Raw genomic sequence first — 18,736 nt, forward strand, 5'->3', positions numbered from 1 at the left:
TTCTTTTCTTATTAATATCAGCCTGTACTACTGTATGTTCAGTTAGGGTTCTCATTCACTGCCCTAAGGAGTATCATGAATCACTTGAACAACAACTCAAATGTTTATAACATCTCTAATACAGTAAAAAAAAACCCACAATAGTAGATTATTCACTGGGACACCCTTTGCTCAGTGTGGGGTACAATTAATGGCAGGTTTTAAGCATTGAATTTATTGGGATTTCGCATTTGGTTTATTTATAAATGGAAATGACCTAATTTGTTTATTGATGAATCAAAGGTTGCAGTACTGAAAGTTGCACTGCTGGAGTGTGGAATTAGAAGAACATGCAAAAAAAAACTATGTATAAGATCTTGGGAAAGAGGCAGTAAGCATTTTTTGATGAACTTTTCGAAAATGTATGTTTTGATTTTTTCCTTCGTGCCAATAGACAAATAAAAATCACATGATTTAAATACAACTTTGCAAATATAACAGAAGAGCAGCTCCTTAGTGTCTATTTATTTATGATATATGTCTTCATAGTGAAGGATGAGAAATAAAAGAAAATTAAGAAAACTTTTCATTAGTCCTTTTCTTCCTTTACTAATATCTCTGCAGTAGCACTTTTTTTTAAATGACTGGTATTTAAATTTTTCGAAAAAAACAAAATAATGAAAAAGAGCTAAATAATGAATGGCAATTCTGGCCGAATTCGGCATAACCACTGGAATGACTCAAAATTTGGCTGGGAACAATCATAACATTGCTGGTATGGCCACTCTTGTAAGTTGTATTGAAGGTGGGAAGGCAGGGGAGAAGGGGAATGGCAATGGTGAGAGGAGTTGTGGAACGTGGGAGGAGGGACTGGTGAGGTAGGAGTTGTAATGTGGAGATGCCAGCGTTGGACTGGGGTAAACACAGTAGGAAGTCTCACAACACCAGGGGTTAAAGGGTTTATTTGGTAGTAAACGCCACTAGCTTTCGGAGCGCTGCTCCTTCGTCAGGTGAGCGGGCTCTAGAACTTAATCGGGGTTCTGGGATCTCAAAGGTTCTGTGCCCTAGACTTTAAGAAACTAGTGCTCGAGCATACTAGTCAGGGGTCCACCAATGGGATCTCAGCCATTACCAAGAAGAATTGGTCAACCAATTTTATTTTACAATGATAAAAGGGCCCTGTTGTAGCCTCCATTATTACAAGGGGTCCCACATTTCTTCCACCAAGGTTACAGTGCATAAGTAGGAAAGTAACAGGATTAGTTCTGGGAACCAACATGAACTCATGATTCAGACTTCTTACATAAGAACATAAGAAATAGGAGCAGGAGTAGGCCATGTAGCCCTTCGAGCCTGCCCCGCCATTCAATAAGATCATGGCTGATCTGTCGTGGCTCAGTTCCACATTCCCGCCCTCTCCCCATAACCCTTAATCCCCTCGCTTATCAGAAACCCATCAACCCGCGTCTTAAAAATATTTAGCGAGGCAGCCTCCACCACTTCAACGGGCAGAGAATTCATAAAACTCCAATAGAAATCAGCTTATGGCATTCAAATACAGGGAATTTTATTATTTAGGTTTGTTTTATTGTTTTTAAAAATTGAAGTTTGTGTCTTCACTGTGTTAGAAAAATTTGGTTCAGTTGTGATTGATCAACACAGCCAAGAAAACATGATTTTGGCTAAAGGCCTTCTCAAAAATATTTAAAATGATTTGATTGCTTCTTTACTTTTGATGAATTTTTACTGATCTTTAAGCGTTATTTATTATTTTCAGTCCTCTTTGGTAATACTATTGTTTTATTTACGTTCGTAAGGAATGCTAACTACTTTGCAATTGTGACAATTTTTAGTTGCAAATACTGGAATTCAGCCAATTAGCTGCAAGTGTGACCTAAAATTTGAATGTAAGCAGATTGACGCCTGATGTGTGACATTGAAATACGGAGCCAGATTTTCCGTCTGGGTGCTGGGTAAGCCTGCACTGAGCAGCTGAAAATAGATGTGGAAGTGAGGTGATGGGGACCATAAATTTAAATTTCTTTTGTGATTCCACTGGTTGCCATTTTGACTGACATGGGAAATATGGCAGGTGGCAGCCATGAAATTGATCATATTGTGACTTCATATGCATCAGAGTACTTCCTGGATAAAATGCTGTTCTGCACTCAATTGTATTCAGAATCAGATATCGAGGTTGCATCAGGATTCTGTGCTTTGATTTTTATAATTGATTTAAAGTCCAGACATCTGTTGAGCCTTGAAATAGCTGAACAGATACCTGATCTCTTAGATTGAAATTCCATCCGTTGAGTCTTTGGAAAATATGAACAGATGGTCATCTGTTCTGGTCACTTCAAAGACTCTTTTGTATTAAGCTCTGTAGAGTTGTTAAACAGTTGTGCACCATATTCTCTACATACCTAAGCACTAATGGATTTAGCTTAACATGGTTTATTGGCACAGCTGTGAAGGGGACTAAAAGGTTTGTTTGATAGTTTATGAGAATTTATAGGAGTAAGGTGTTTTGCAGGCATTTATTGAATTGCTATTTGTTTATTTAACAGTGTTAGGAGAAACTAAAAGTGAAGAGTGAGCTTTTTCAAGGGTAGTTTGAATGGTTGTCTATTTGATCTACAGTTTTATGAGCCCTGAAGAGGAGCAATTTTTTTCAAATGGAGTTTAAATTGTTTATTTATTTCATGAGCATTTCAAAGAATTTCTGGTGGTATTATACAGCTCACAGATTTTGTTTGCAGTGGTGATGGGTAAGGAAGATACATGGACAGCATTGATAGGGCATTGATGGGGCATAGATGGTATGAGGGATGAGGGCAAACAGTCACAAATAATCTGAGCCAGTATACCAGTGAAAAGAGCTGGGCCTCCTAACCTCCCCATCTCAGCATCTACCTGCCTTGTTCCCACCTCAGACCTGCCATGGAGACTGGCAGCCCCACATCCTGTCTGACCCCGATTCTCATTGTGGTGTTGTGGGGAGAGTTATACATGTGACGTTAGAAGTAGGCCTGATTCTCAATTCCTGACTCTATCATGAAAATTAGCCCATGATCTCACAATCAAGCGCAGGGCTCATTGACACTGACAATCTGTTTGTCATCTCTCAACTGCTGAGATTCTCCCGCCAGGAACTTCATCTCTGACACTTTGCGGGATTTTATGGCCTTGCTTGAGCTAGACCAGAAATTCCCGCTGAGGTCAACGGACAATTCCGTTGTCTGCCCCTTTCTTGCTCAGATTCCCTGGTGGATGAGCTGGTAGAATTCTGGAGACTATCGTAGTCCATAGTGTCAAAGAAAGGTTCTCTAATAAGCAGGGAAGCGGAGAAAACCCATACCTTTGGAGTGGCAGCCCTCAGAAGGTTTAGCTGAAGAATGGCTGACTAGTGATGTTGTCCTAACCATTCCCCCACCAGTAATTATGGTTACCCTCCCCATACCCACTTGCTTGCGGCACACTCCACCAACCCCACCATCTTTGTGAGCCACCTAGATGAGTCAAGACCACCATTCTGAGCCCAGTTACCCAGGTGAGCCCCAATTTCACTGTTGGTTTGGTTACTCTGTTGCCCTTACTATCATCTAGCACCACAAGACCAATTCCAAAGTACGCTAAGGTATAGTGTTTCTGGGTTCCAGCCTAATTTAAAATTCATCCAACATATTCCTACTGAAGTTATAAGCTGTATTGTGAGAGCATCAGGTTTTCAAGGTCTGTATTTGTGTTTGTGGCACTTCTCATGGTAAGTCAGAGCATGCATTGTTTCAAATTAGCATGGAACCTTTGAATACAGAAGGGGTTGTTTGGCCTGTTGTGGGTCTGTTGGCTTTTTGAAATGGCTACCCAATTAGTCCCACTTCCCTACTCTTTTAACATTGCACTGCAAATATTTACCTTTCAAATATATATCTAATTCCCTTTTGAAAGTTACCATTGAATTTGCTTCCATCATCATTTTTGGCAGTTTATTCCAGATGGTAACAGTTAGCTACTGAAAGAAAATTCTCCTCATCTCTTTGTTTATTTTACCAATTATCTCCAATCCATGTCTTCCGGTTATCAACCCTTCTGCCACTGGAAACAGTTTCTCCCTTTCTATGTTTTAATTTTGAATACTGAAACACAAAAAATTCCCTTAGCATCTGCTCCAAGGAGAATCCCAGTCTCACTCAGCTGTCCACATAACTGCAACCCCTCTTCCCTGGTCCCAACCTACTAAGTCTCCTCTGCACCATCTCTCCTAAGGTGTGGTGCCCAGAGTTCGATATAGTTACTCTAACTGAGGCACAACCAGCTTTCATAAAAGTTTAGCATAATTTCCTTCCTTTTACATTCTCTGTGCGTGATCTTACCCCACTGTTCACACCACGCTCCTGCTGCAGCAAGATCGGAGAACTTGGTATTCAGCCAAATGTCCGTTCCCTGTAGTGGGATAGAAAAATCCTGCCAGCGTGAACGGTGGTAACATTCTGGCCTATGCCTCTATTTAGAAAGCCCAGGGTCTTGTATCTTTTCATATCAGCCTTGTCATTTGCCACCTTCAAAGATTTGTTCCATTTATTTATCATTATTATATCACAATATGGGAGAACTAGTCAAAACTTAACTTAATTGTAAGATTCTAATCTAGCACATAATATTGAAGATCTGACCATATTAAAGTTTATGTTATGTTGATTACTAGCATTTTTTCAAAGCTTGGCATGTACTTTGTTTCTGTTATATTGAAAATGTTTACATTGGAGAGGTAACACATGAAACACCTGACTTGGCACATTATTATTTACTCTACTTCGTGCATGTATGTGCATCTGAGAGTTTGGAAATAAACAGGCATGCATTGCTTTTTATGTAAGAATGTGGTTTTTTTTGGTTTACTTCCAGTTGTTGCTTGCTTTTACCCCTGATCAATTATTATAATTACGTATTTTACACAACTTCCTTCAGCATCAGGCTAAACGTACCAGCTGAAATAGTGAGGCTGGAATGCTTCTATCTCTGGAGTAGCTCAGTCCCATTGAGTGCTTCATTTCCATTTTGATATGTCAGATTAATGCACCCTCCTCAATAAAATGGGTGTTGTAAGCATTACGTGATATTGTTGCTTTGTTTAGATGTTCAGTTGCTTCAGTGGATTTATGGAGCAACTGGGAAATAATTTGAGATCATCGTGAACCAGCTAAATATGGTATCTTTAGAAACAAAAAGGTCGGTGTGTGTGCGCGTGTGTGTCCACGACATCATAAATAGAAAATACTAGTGGATATTTAGTGGAGCTTCTGTTTGGGTTTCAGGGACCAGAGGAAGCTCGACACACTCCGAAACCGGCACAACTGACCAGCACCAGCCTAGCCAAACACATCCTTCTTTTTCAGTCGGGGCACAGGTTAGTAGATTACCGTTTTACAGAGAGGAGAGTTTGCCTGCATGACTTATTTATCAATATATACAAGTGTAAATCAATCTTCCAATAAGAGGTGTATTTTTGTTTTCCAATTCTGTTAAATTACTGAATGATTGCCATGTTGCATTGTCCAAAATTGCTCCACAAGTTCTACTGATAAATCACTGCATGAGTGAGAAACAATGAGCTAGATTTTTTTACATCCAAAGTCCCAGGTAAATGAATCTCCACATATTTGCACGAGGAATTGCAAGGTGTCATGTGAGTTTCATGAACGATTGCCATATAAGTAGCACAGCTTTCACTTTAATTCTATCTTACCTATCAAATTATAGCCAAATTTAGTTACAAAGAACAACCCAGCTCGGGAAACAGGCCCTTCGGCCCAACGAGCCCGTGCCGCCCCTTCAACAAAGCATTTTCCTACACCTACCCTGCCCTGTGTGTATGTGAATGGAACCCCTAATGTAGCCAGACTCAGGGGAGAATAGTGTCAATTTGTTACACCAATCAGCCTAAGAGCACATCTTTGGGGTGTGGGAGGAAACCGGAGCACCCGGAGGAAACCCACGCAACCACAGGGAGAATGCGCAAACTCCCACAGACACAGGCCCAAATCCATGTATCTGCACAGCTAGCAGTGATAGTCACTGAGCTGTTGCGGTGCCCGTCTGCTGGTCCAGGATTAAGCACACACAACGACACGAAGTACTAGGCCACTCTCGAGACCTCCAAGAGCAGCCCACGCACGACCCACTGTGTGCATGCCCCTCGTTTGACAACAAGGTGGGCCGACACCTGTAGATTAAAAGAGACAAAACATTAACGTAATACTACATTTCCAGTGTCGTCCCGAGGCCCTGACCCTTTTTAATACCGTCTACTATAACCCTCCATCCCTGTTTCGCTCATGTGTCTATCTAAGTAAACCTTAAACAAGTCCAACATGCCTGCCTCCACCACCTTACTTGGTAGCGCGTTCCATACCCCCACGACCCTCTGCGTGAAAAACCTTCCTCTAGCATCCAAATTATACTTCTCCCCCCTCACCCTTGGGTTGTGACCTCTCGTAATTGTCCCCAATCTAGGGAAAAGCCTACCACTGTTGACTCTATCTATTCCCTTCATTATTTTATACACCTCTATCAGATTCCCCCTTAATCTCCGTCTTTCTAAGGAGAAGAGCCCCAGTTTCTCCAACCTTTCCTTGTAACTCGGTCCTTCCATGCCAGGCAACATCCTGGTAAACCTCGTCTGCACCCTCTCCAAGGTCTCCAAGTCCTTCCTGCAAAGTCTGCCTTCCTGTCCTTGATACTCTGGATTTCCCAATGATTGAACGTTTCTCATAAACACGCTGCCCCTTGGTGGTATGGAAGTGGGACAATGGATGGGCAGGGGGGATTGGGTCAGGCAAAGGGCGTTCCCCTCCCACTCCCCGTCTTCCAATTTGAAGGAGTTGGTAAGGTAGGTGGGCTCCCAATCAGCTCCAGGGTTGTGAGCTTACATTTCAAATAACATGGCGAGGCTGTGAGCCTCATTATTATTCTGCTTTTGGAATTTAGTTATTGATGGCCGCAGGAGCTCCATTAATCACATCCAGGCGAGGGCTAATGGATTCAGGAGTCAAGGGCCATTATCACATACTTGCCCAATGCAGTATGTATGCCTGGGAAGCCCTTGTCATTGGGCACCCAACCCATGATGCTCCCCACAAGACTTCACATCTCCTTTTCCCAGGCTTTTGATCTCCCCACTGACTCTGCACTTCAACCCTCACCATATTCACTCAGGACTCATGTCCCTTCAACCCCTGACCCTAGTTTCCCTGCTTCTCCATATTCCCCACCTTTCAGGCATCCAGTTTTCCTTGCTTCACCAAAGTCCCGACCTTTCAAGCATCCAGTTACCCCCGCAAGAGTTTCTGATCTGATTTTTAAAGCTCCTGGTATCTCCTGCTGAGGCCTCCAATCTCCCAAGATTGATCATTTACCTCCCCCACCATTAGAGATCCACCCTCTCCTCTGATGAACTCCCTCTTGCGCTACTTGCCCACACCTGACTTAAGATACCGCCCCCCCCACTGCCACTGATCAGTCGTCACCTCATGATTGGCCTTCCTTTCTCTGCAGGGAGCACCTGTTCTCTCTGTGTTTGTAACCTACATCATTATGTAGCCTCCACTGATCTGTTTCTTGATTGACAAGCTGAATGTTTGGCTTCCTAGTGAGAAACTGATCATTGACACCATATGAATGGGGTGCAATTAAATTTCCTCAGCATGCAGGAAACTCCAGACTTCCATGTTCCCCAAGGCTTATCAAACTCCCTTGCTCCCACCAGGTCAGATATTTAAACCAAGGTCAGGATTGAGTTTATCATTTATGGTTGGTGTTATGCTGAGTTGTTTTGTGGTACTAGGTAGTGTTGCTAGCCTTGTATCAGTTATCACATATTTGAATTTGTAAAACTTCCAGTGATTGCTATAAAAATAATGGAAACCTGTAGAAAGTCGCATAATTATGTAAGGTTATGAAAATAATATTAGCCTCACATTTATGCAACAGTAGATTTCATTTTAAAGGAAACGTGTAAGAAAAATGACTGGTATGTTCTTCATTTAAATTCCATTAATCGTATGGATCAAACAATTTGCCTCATGAAATTGCACTAATGTTCAGATATGTGGAGTTGCTGTTACTAATAGCTCTTAGTAGAATGATTCAAGATTGATCAATCAATGAGACAGCAAGATTGTTGCAACGATCCAGGATCACAAAACTCAGGCAAATAATGATGAACCACCAGTCGTGTTACATTGCCTGATAAGTTTTTAAAGTTAAAGTTCTTTATTATTGTCACAAGTAGGCTTACATTAACACGGCAACAAAGTTACTGTGAAAATCCTCTAGTTGCCATACTCTGTTGCCTGTTCGCACACACTGAGGGAGAATTTAGCATAGCCAATGCACCTAACCGGCACATCTTTCGGACTGCGGGAGGAAACCGGGGAATGTGCAGGTTCCGCACAGACAGTGACCCAAGCCAGGAGTTGAATCCAGGTCCCTGACACTGTGAGGTAGCAGTGCTAACCACGGTGCCACTGTGCCGCCCATGCCTGGGCTTCAAGAGCTGGTAGGTCAAGCAATAGGAGTCATATGTAACATCCCAGTATAGATGATCTTCTAACATAATAAATTACCAGCTCTGATTTTCCTATCTTATTACAGAATTGTAATTAAAAACGTAAATCGCAGTATACCTTTGCACGTCAAGAATACGCATGCCAACAACATAGTACTCTCAAAGGTGTCATTCATACTTGCTGAGTTTATTTGTCAACTTCCATTGAGTATTTTTATTCACAGCTCTGAACGCTTCTTACGTTGAGTGCAATTTTGCTCACCACAATGCAACAAATCAACACACCTGAATGTGACAGTTTAACACTTGTATGTTAATATATATAAAACAGAATTTAATTCAAAGACCTTTGTGCTAGCATATTAAAATTACAGTCAGGATTGGGAAGAAACTGGCCGACAAGAGGTATTAAAGAACCAAGCAATCTTCCCTGTTCCCACAAAATCAGGGGTTGTATCATGAATGGCCAGCACTGCTTAAAGGGAATTGCATTGTGGCCAGAGCAGATGGTGACATTTGCACAGGAATTGAATCTGACCTGTGACACATTAAAGGAGGGCATGGCATAGAAGAGCTCAGGTGCCAAGGTTTTCAGATGCTGCACTGGACCCTTTGGCAAAGGTGGTGAAAAGAAGGTGAGATGTGCAAAAACCTTGAAGTCAACAAGACCCCTTCAACACCTGTTGCCTCAGTGCCTGAGCCATGGACAGTATGAATGCTGATGCCATGACCAATATAGTGGTAAACAACGTGTATGCTGTGGCCAACACTTTGGGGATCTAAGGACACTTATAGCATACAAAAGTGAGCATCAATGTGCATACTTGTACATTATTATTTATATACACGTTCGTATTTCATCCGAAATGTTGCTCAGAAAAGGTGCAATTTTAAATTAACCTGCCAGCCAGGAACAGCGCATATGATCTGGTCTTAAAATCTGGCATGGATACTTGTCATACAATTCTCAAACTATTTCTGTGCCACTCTATGGTTATCTTAATTGATGATGATTTAGATTCAAATCAGGTACCTGCCCCCAGGCAGGCATTAAAGTCATTCTCCAATGTTATCGCCCAGACACCAGCATGATTTTAACTAAAAACTATGATGTCCCACCTAACTCTGTATCCACCAGTAACACTTTGTGTGCAAGAGTTGCCGAAGTACATAAAGGGATGCTCAGCTGCAGCTCACTGGATCAGAGGATTTTTGCTGTTGTGTTTTCCAAGAATATTTGCAGTTTCCAGGTCACAATTAAGAAAGCGCACCAATGTCTCTACTTCCTCACAAAACTATGGAAATTCGCCATGTCAGCTACAACTCTCACCAAATTTTACAGATGCGCCATAGAAAGCATTCTTTCTGGCTGTATCATCGTTTGGTATGGTTCCTCTTCTGTCCAAGACCGCAAGAAACTACAAAGGGTCATGAATGAGAAGCCCAGTCCATTACTCAAACTAGCCTCCCATCCATTGACTCTGTCTACACATCCCACTGCCTCGGAAGAGCAGCCAGCATAATTAAGGATCCCATGCACCCTGGACATTCTCTCTTCCACCTTCTTCCATCGAGAAAAGATACACAAGTCTGAGGTCACATACCAACTGATTCAAGAACAGCTTCTTCCCTGCTGCCCTCAGTTTTGAATGGACCTACCTCGCGTTAAGTTGATCTTTCTCTACACCCTAGCTATGATTGTAACACTAATTCTTCACTCTCTCATTTCCTTCTCTATGAACGGCATGCTTTGTCTGTGCAGCACACAAGAAACAATACTTTTCACTGTATACTAATACATGTGACAATAATAAATCAAATCAAAACAAGTCATCTCAGGGGAATTTCTTTGTCACTGAAGCCTGCCAGGCTGTTACTAGGGGTCATCTGTCACATGTCCCAGACTTCAGTAAACAGCTGCATAAAACAGGTCACAGACACCCAATGTGTCAATGCATTACCTTCCCTGCTAACCTTGGCAATTTACAGGAAAGAGCTCATGCTTTACAGCAGTAGCTGGCATTCCTCATGCGTAGGACATCATTGCTTCCAAACGCATTACCATCAGGAACCATTACCATCAGGACACCACACTATATGTGCAACTATTGGTCAAACACAGGAACATTATTGTACAGGAAACTACCACAGAACATTTATCCTGAGACAGTCAACCATCTCCACACTATTTGATCCTTTGAGGAACATGATGGGATGGCTGTTGGGTGCTAAGAAATGCCTCCACTGGTGTAGCTAATGACACCTCTGCACAAACAGTACAAATATAATCTACGCAGAAGGCAATTAGGATAATTATGGGCGACACCTTAGGAATGCTGAAGCAGAGGTTCAGAAATCTTGACAAGTCCAGTGGGGAGAGAGCTCATTACAATATGCCCCAGATTGAGTCTCCCACACTATAGTGACGTGCAGTGATGATTCATGACCCCACAGTACAGGCAAGCCTGCATTTAGGCTAAGTGGAAGGACAGTAGAACAGTCCCAATCAAATGAAGAAAACAAGGCAAGGAGAGAACATAAGAACACAAGAAATAGGAGCAGGAGTAGGTCATCTAGCCCTTCGAGCCTGCCCCACCATTCAATAAGATCATGGCTGATCTGACGTGGCTCAGTTCCACTTTCCCGCCTTCTCCCCATAACCCTTAATCCCCTTGCCTATCAAAAACCTATCTACCCGCGTCTTAAATATATTTAGCGAGGCAGCCTCCACCACTTCAACGGGCAGAGAATTCCAGAGATTCACTACCCTTTGAGTGAAGAAGTTCCTCCTCAACTCCATTCTAAACCACGCCCCCCCCCCACCTTATCTTGAGGCTGTGCCCTCAAGTCCTACTGTCCTTTCTGAGCAGGAAGAGCCTCTCCACCTCAATCCTATCCATCCCATTCATCATCTTATACGTTTCAATGAGATCTCCCCTCATTCTTCTAAACTCTAACGAGTACAAGCCTAGTTCATCTGCTGTGTCCTAGAGGACATAGCAGATGAAGGAGAGCCGTAACAATACCTTGCAGCCAGAAATGTTAGTAATCATCTCATTGCTCATTCATCTCGAGATATATTGACATAAGAGGTGAGACTTTAACCGAATTTTGGCATGCTGCAGGGATAGATAATAGAGTAGTGTTTGTGAATTACAGCCACCCATGTTATATTGGCAATGTTTTGGCTTCAGGCCAGTGACCTTCAGGCCAGTTTAATCATTGTATAATGCATTGTAATCTTGGATTTACTGGGAAGCAGAATCAGGCCACAAGAAGCTCACATAAGTTCTGATTCTTTCCATTTTCACAAGGTTCCTTTTGCACCAAGAGCAGCAGGAGCAGCCTTCCTGGTTTAACAAGAAAATTTTGGACATCCCTTTTCCCAAGCCTGCCCCATCACCACCGCTCACTACCATTGAACCATTCCCCAGCCATAGTTGGCTTAACCCTCATCAGGTACCTTGCGGGGGACTGTTAGGCTATTTGCCTAGGCCCCACTACAATCTCCTTGGCTCTACACTCCCCTCACCAACTTTGGGGATGGAGGGGAGGAGAGGCATTAAAATTAGGCACAAGAGTCAAAATTTCCATGTCTCCATGCTCTAGGGGACAAGACAAATTATCTCTAGTTTCAGCCCATGCACCCACCATTACTAGCCAAGTTAAAATCCCGGCTAGAAAATTTAAATTGCGCATGTTAAATTATATATGAGTCAAACAAAGTGTTCAAGTATGAAATATGATTTGTGAAGTGGAAATATCTTTATTGTTGCATAGGGTAAAAAGACCTTGATATTGACAGAAGTGGGTTGTATATGGTGGGGTGCATGTAGGTGTTGTGTTTTTGACAGGAAACATGGTTTCTCCATGTGCTGTGGGGTTCCATCACTTGGTCAGGATCCCTCACTCAGATATCAGTCTGATTGGCAATCTTGGCTTCCAGCTGTGGGGAGTATTTAGGAGTAGTTCACAGTTTCTGGCAGGAAACATGGAACTGCTGCTGGAAGTATGGCGACTCCAACCCCTCCTCTGGATGATATTGAAGTAGTTCCAATTCAGGGGAAGAAGGTAAGCTTGGAGGAGTGATTAGGGAATGGGTAATGTCACTGGCTGAAAGGTATTCCTTCTTGCCCAAAACAGTAAAGGCGCTACCTTTCTCCCCAGTGCTCGTCTCACCTCCCTGGAGCTGCCAGGGAACAGCTAAGGCCTTGGGAACCCGGCCAGCCAGCAGTAAACAGGTAGGTGCAAGCCTCATTAAATATTTAAATTGATATCAGTTCCAGGAAGCTGGTATGGCTGCCATCACAGGTGGTTGTCATTTCCACCAAATCCAGAAGTTTGTGGGTTTTAGATGGGTTAGTGTCAGATTTGAAACTCTTTGAAATGCTTTAGCATTTCACTCAAACCCAGACTCCCGATTTTTTGAGGGTTAAAGTGACCCCATTTGCACAGGCAGTGTCTAATACATTCTAAGATTTGAGCGTTTTGTTACTTTGCCCTTTTCTGCTACTCTCTCTGTTGGAAGGTTTAAATAGAGTTAATTCAATAATGGCTCCCTGTAGCTGAGGGTATGTCAGCCTTACTCCGTGCACAGCAGAAAGGTGATGACAAGACTAGGATGGAATTTTCTTTTATGTTTCGTTTGCGAAATTACAGACTGAAGAACATTGTGACACATTTTGGAAATCCTAAAGCTGATTTTGAGGAAGTTTCAGCAGTTTGAAATGTTGCTCCTTGTGCACAGCGTATCAGAGTATACAGTGAGTCGGCATGTTACACTGTTTAAAAAATGGCACTAAAAATACATTTGAGGACAGTAGGAGAATTCGACCCTAACAAAGAATAGGTATTGAAAGACATTTGGCTGAGGCGAATAAAACAGAAGATGAAGATAAAGTCAATGCTTTCCTCGCTCTGATAGGATCAGATGCTTTTGAGGGGCTGTTTAACCAATGTTAACCAGTTCAGAAATTAATAAGATACTGGATTTATATTATGGCATGCCTAAGGATGAGATTGCACTGATGTTTTGAGAGGCAGCTGCTAAGTGTTGCAGAGTCTATCTCTAAATTAAGTAAATCTGCTCGTAAATGTGGATAAGATGCAAACTTGAAGTCAATTAGAAACATATTTGCAGAAGGCCTAAGGAACAATATCATCCCAGGCCAAGCTTTTGCACAAAGGTAATGAGCTGAAATCGAAGGAGGCCCGTGATGAGACCTCAGCCATGGAAGTGGCAGAAAGAAGGATAGTTACAAATTTCAAGGGAGGTGTTTTCCTGAGACAACTCCAGTGGGCCTGCCATGCTATCAGGATACAGGCCATAGCAGCCAGTTTCACAGTCTCAGAGTTGGAGATTGAGATGCTATTGTTGCCATGGTAGCCACAACTATTTAAATAGTCCTGTTTCCAGCCAAAGTGCTTCGCCTGTGGGAAAGTCGGTCATAACCGGGCGGCAATGCTCCAGGTCAGGATGAAACCCCAGATCGCAGCTATCACCTGTCATTACAAACCCAAAGCCAGTTCAGGAATCTGGAAATCCTCAAGAGTGTGTACGATAGTTATGAAAACAGAAGTCGATATTATTGAGCAGGACGATCGAGAGTTGTACTCAGTCAGGGAGCAAGAACGGTAGCACATGGAAGATGAGCGTCGTACAGATGAAGATGAAATTTCAGTGTGCACAGTCAAAATAGAAATCAGAAATTCACAAATTCATTTCTTCATTGACACAGCCACAGCTGTCTCCATTATCACAGGAGAAGCCTTTAAAACACATTCCCTTACGTAAAATTGGTGAAGTAATTTAGGTGAAATTAGTGTTACTCTCCCCTGAATCTGTTCTTATCAGTTTAATATCTGATACATCCCTTATCTGGGGACCATATATTAATTGTTTTTTTGGAGCAGGGAGTTAGAATAGCGGCTTGCTTTGTCCACTCTGTGTATCGGCCCAGTATTGCAGTATCTCCGGGAACGTGCACCATCCCCTTTCTGGGGACGTTCTCAAACTTCAAAAACAGCTCCCCAACTTGTATAACTTGCTGGGGGCTTTCCCCATCCATGCATTCCTCCTACTGGCCTCAAACTTGAGGTCAGTGGGAGGAGGTTGTCCATGTGTGGCCATTAATTGATTATTTAAGGCCTCAGTTGGGACAAGGATAGGCAGGCCACCAGCTCTCCATAAAATTGCAGATTGGTCGGGGCTGGTGTGAGGTCAGCAAGAAGGTCACCTGGGAAATTGCCGGGATTGACTAAAAAATTCTATCCTTCATCTCTGTTAGCTTGATAATAGAACATAGGAGAACATAGAAAAACTACAGCACAAACAGGCCCTTTGGCCCACATGTTGCACCAAACATATCCCTACCTATTAGACTTACCTATAACCCCCAATCTTACTAAGTCCCATGTCTTCATCCAAAAGTCTCTTAAAAGACTCTGAACTATTATTGAACAGGTAGAGCAGCTACCAGTAAAGCAGCAAGAGGAATGTAGATAACTTCCAATCAGCTGCAACGATAATTATCAATTCCATTTAGCCAAAAGCTACTAGACAGAACTCAACAAGCACTAAAATATCCAAAGAGTTTCTATTCAACTTTGGTTTAGGTTCCATCTTGATTTTTGACATGTTGAAAAATGTCATGACGTAAGAAACACACAAAAAGTTAATTAATTGTGAAAAGTAATCAATACATTTGCTTATAGCCTTCATCAATATATCTTCAAAATCTCCATCGGGATGTTTCTCCTGGCGGGGTCTTCTCTGGATTCTGAGAATTAAGCTTCCTGTATTTCTCAGTTTTGCATTGTGCAACTGGGTTTGACATGAGTAAAGAACATAAGAACATAAGAAATAGGAGCAGGAGTAGGCCATCTAGCCCTTCGAGCCTGCCCCACCATTCAATAAGATCATGGCTGATCTGTCGTGGCTCGGTTCCACATTCTCGCCCTCTCCCCATAACCCTTAATCCCCTCTCTTATCAGAAACCCATCAACCCGCGTCTTAAAAATATTTAGCGAGGTAGCCTCCACCACTTCAATGGGCAGAGAATTCCAGAGATTCACCACCCTTCGAGTGAAGAAGTTCTTCCTCAACTCCGTTCTAAACCGCCCCCCCTTTATCTTGAGGCTGTGCCCCCTAGTCCTACTGTCCTTTCTGAGTGGGAAGAGTCTCTCCACCTCTATCCTATCCATCCCATTCATCATCTTATATGTCTCAATGAGAGCTCCCCTCTACTAAGAAGCTCTACTAAGAAACAGGTTCCCCAGAGAACAGAAAGTCCATTTTGTGCAAATCAGTCTTTGTAATTCTCAGAATTTCAATTGTACAGGGATCACAAACACCAGAATGCTGCTTATGACTAATAAAAGCAGGAAGTGCTGGGGGAAAAAAAAGGATTAGAGTCTCGAGTCAAATATGACCCTTTTTCAGCATTGCCATTGTTTGAAGAAGACTCGCATCCAACTTGAAACGTTAACTCTGTTCTCTCTCTACAGATATTGCCAGATACTTTGAATATTTCCAGCACTTTCAGTTTTTATTTCATATTTCCAACATCTGCAGTATTTTGTCTTTATTGTGCTGATGGTGGCTGTCTTGTGTCATCTGTAACTGCTTGGGGGCTTTTGTGTAAGAGTGGGCAGTGAAGAAGGCTGGAGCATGGAGCCAGGCATCTAATTAATGTCCTACATTTACAACTCTCAATTTTCTGTCCTTAAACCAGTTTTATTGACGCTGATCACCGTATTCCATGTGTCTCAATTTTGTTAAGCAGCTTTTTATGTGAAACAAGGACAAAGAACAGTACAGCACAGGAACAGGCCCTTTGGTTCACCAAATCTGTGCTGACACAGATACCTCTCTAATCTAATGTTTTCTTGGCTCTATGTGGTCCATATCCCTCTATTCCTTGCCTATTCATATATGTATCCACACGCCTCTTGAACATTGTTATAGAATCTGCCTCCACCACCTCCTCCGCCAGCACATTCCAGGCATTGACCACTCTCTGTGTGAAAAACTTGCCCCTTACATCTCTATTAAACTTCCCCCTGGTTGGCAGAAAGGGGGGTGAGGGGGGAGCCGGGTCAGATGTATCTCTGGTGGGGAGTGGGTTACGGGGGAGGAGGGAGGCCCGGTCATTTTCTGGTGGGTGGGAGGTAGGAGGGAGGCCCGATCATTCTCTGGTGGGTGGGGGGTAGGAGGGAGGCCCGATCATTCTCTGGGGGGTGGGGGGTAGGAGGGAGGCCCGATCATTCTCTGATAGGGGGGGTAGGGAGGCCAGTTGGATCTCTGGCAGGGGCAGGGGGGACCACTGCCATTCTGCGTGCAATCGGTGGGAGGGAAGGGGGGCAGAGGGTTGCGATCGGTCTGGGTAGTTGGGGGGGATGGGTGGATGAGGGTGACGGTTATGTTTTTGGGAATGGGGCAATGTCTGCGGGGGCCATTGCTCCTGCTTTTCGTTCCTAGACCGCTTTATCTGCTTTTTGCGGCCCGGGAGCGATGTGACAGGTGCGTTTTTCAAAACATTTTTTCACTGCACGGGCACGATTCAGACTCACGATTTTTTTTTCAGGCTAAGTGCTTATGGGGGCGCCTGAGAACACGTTTCCAAGTTGGATCTGAATTGAGCCCAGATTCAGCACTTAGAATCAAAATGGTAAAATCAGGCCCTTGGATTCTGATTAAAAAGACTGACTATCCACTCTATCTAGGCCTATCATAATCTTGTAAACCTCTATCCTCCCACACTCCAATGAAAACAATTCAAGTTTGATCAACCTTTCTTCATAGCCTATATCCTCCAAACCAGGCAACATCCTGGTAAATCTCTTTTGCATCCTTTCCAATGCATCAACATCCTTCCGGTGGGGTAGCGACCAGAATTGTATACAATACTCTAAATGTGGCCTAACACAGCTGCAACATTTATCCAGTTTTCTTAAAATCCACATAGACTGTATCCGTTGAATTCCCCACATTAACCATCTCTGTTGCTTCATAAAAAAATTAAATTAGATGGGTCAAACATTATCTATCTTTAATAAATCCTTGCTGGTTTTCCTTAATTACCTCAAATTTCTCTACGTGCCTGTTAATTTCGTTAGCCCTGATTATTACCTGAATCCTTGCCCACTGAAGTAGGTCAACTGATTAACCTACAGTTGCTTGGAATGTCCTCACATCTTTTCTGAACAAGGTTGTCACATTTGTCACTTTCTAATCCTCTGGTATCTCCCCCATATTAGGGAAGATTGGATAATTATGGCATGCCATTCCACTGCCTCTACTACCTTTAGCAATCTGGGATGTAAACCATCTGGACCAGGTACTTGTCCACTCCAAACATAGAAAGTAAACATATATGTTCCGGTACATCCTGACTATCAATTTTCACCCATCCATTATCTCTACCATCTCCGCTTGTACCATTATTTTGTCAGTTTTTCTTGGATCACTGTCCCCACCTTCTACATTACCTGACCTGGTGATGTTATTAAGCGTCTTCCTGCACTGCAATGTGCCATTTGGAAACCAAGATAGGGTGTATATTTCAACTTGCGCTCAGGATGCAGACCAGCTGCGAAACTCTGCCAAGCAGGAACTATGCCATCTACATGCACACCAAGAACAGGAAACTTGAGGAACTCAGCATCACTATAGCAGCAACCAAGCCTCCCCCGGTACCACAGTAGAAAACAGTACCTCTGCAGGGAAGTCCATTGTCAACTTGTTGGACTACACGCTTCAACCAGATGAAATCGAAGTTCTCAGCCGAGGGCTCGATTTCTGCCCCACCATCAAAATCAGTCTCGCAGCAGACACAGAGGAATTCATCAGGCGAATGAGGCTGTGAGAGTTCTTCCACAAACCCCAAGAGGCCAACAACGAACACCATGAGACGGCCAATGAACCGGAACTGCTGACACAGAGATCTGCAGTGCAGCAACCGAAGAGGAAAGAGTCGAATTGGACTCCTCCGGAAGGCCACTGACCTCAACTTGATATGTATGCCCAAGCGATCAGGAGGTGCGTCAATGCCAGATTCATCAGCCGCACTCTCAAGACAGCCCCGATTGTCACCCAAGCACAACACAACGCCACCCATGCTTTCAAGGCCAATCACAACATTGTCATCAAGCCAGCAGACAAAGGAGGGACCATTGTCATACTGAACAGAA

The 18,736-nt window shown here is 43.1% G+C and overlaps 1 protein-coding gene and 1 pseudogene across 1 annotated transcript in view; both read left to right on the plus strand.

Annotated features, from left to right (window-relative positions):
• pou6f2 (POU class 6 homeobox 2) overlaps positions 1-18,736 on the plus strand; it is a 534,150-nt gene that overhangs the window by 171,001 nt on the left and 344,413 nt on the right. The window contains exon 3 of the mRNA XM_080193619.1: positions 5,295-5,386. Coding sequence (XP_080049745.1) covers positions 5,295-5,386 — 92 coding nt within the window. The remainder of the gene's footprint in view (positions 1-5,294; positions 5,387-18,736) is intronic.
• Positions 14,370-14,537, plus strand: LOC145347140 (U2 spliceosomal RNA; annotated as a pseudogene).

The sequence above is a fragment of the Carcharhinus amblyrhynchos genome, chromosome 8, assembly GCF_965287045.1.
Source record: "Carcharhinus amblyrhynchos chromosome 8, sCarAmb.v2.hapA, whole genome shotgun sequence".
Lineage (NCBI taxonomy): Eukaryota > Metazoa > Chordata > Chondrichthyes > Carcharhiniformes > Carcharhinidae > Carcharhinus > Carcharhinus amblyrhynchos.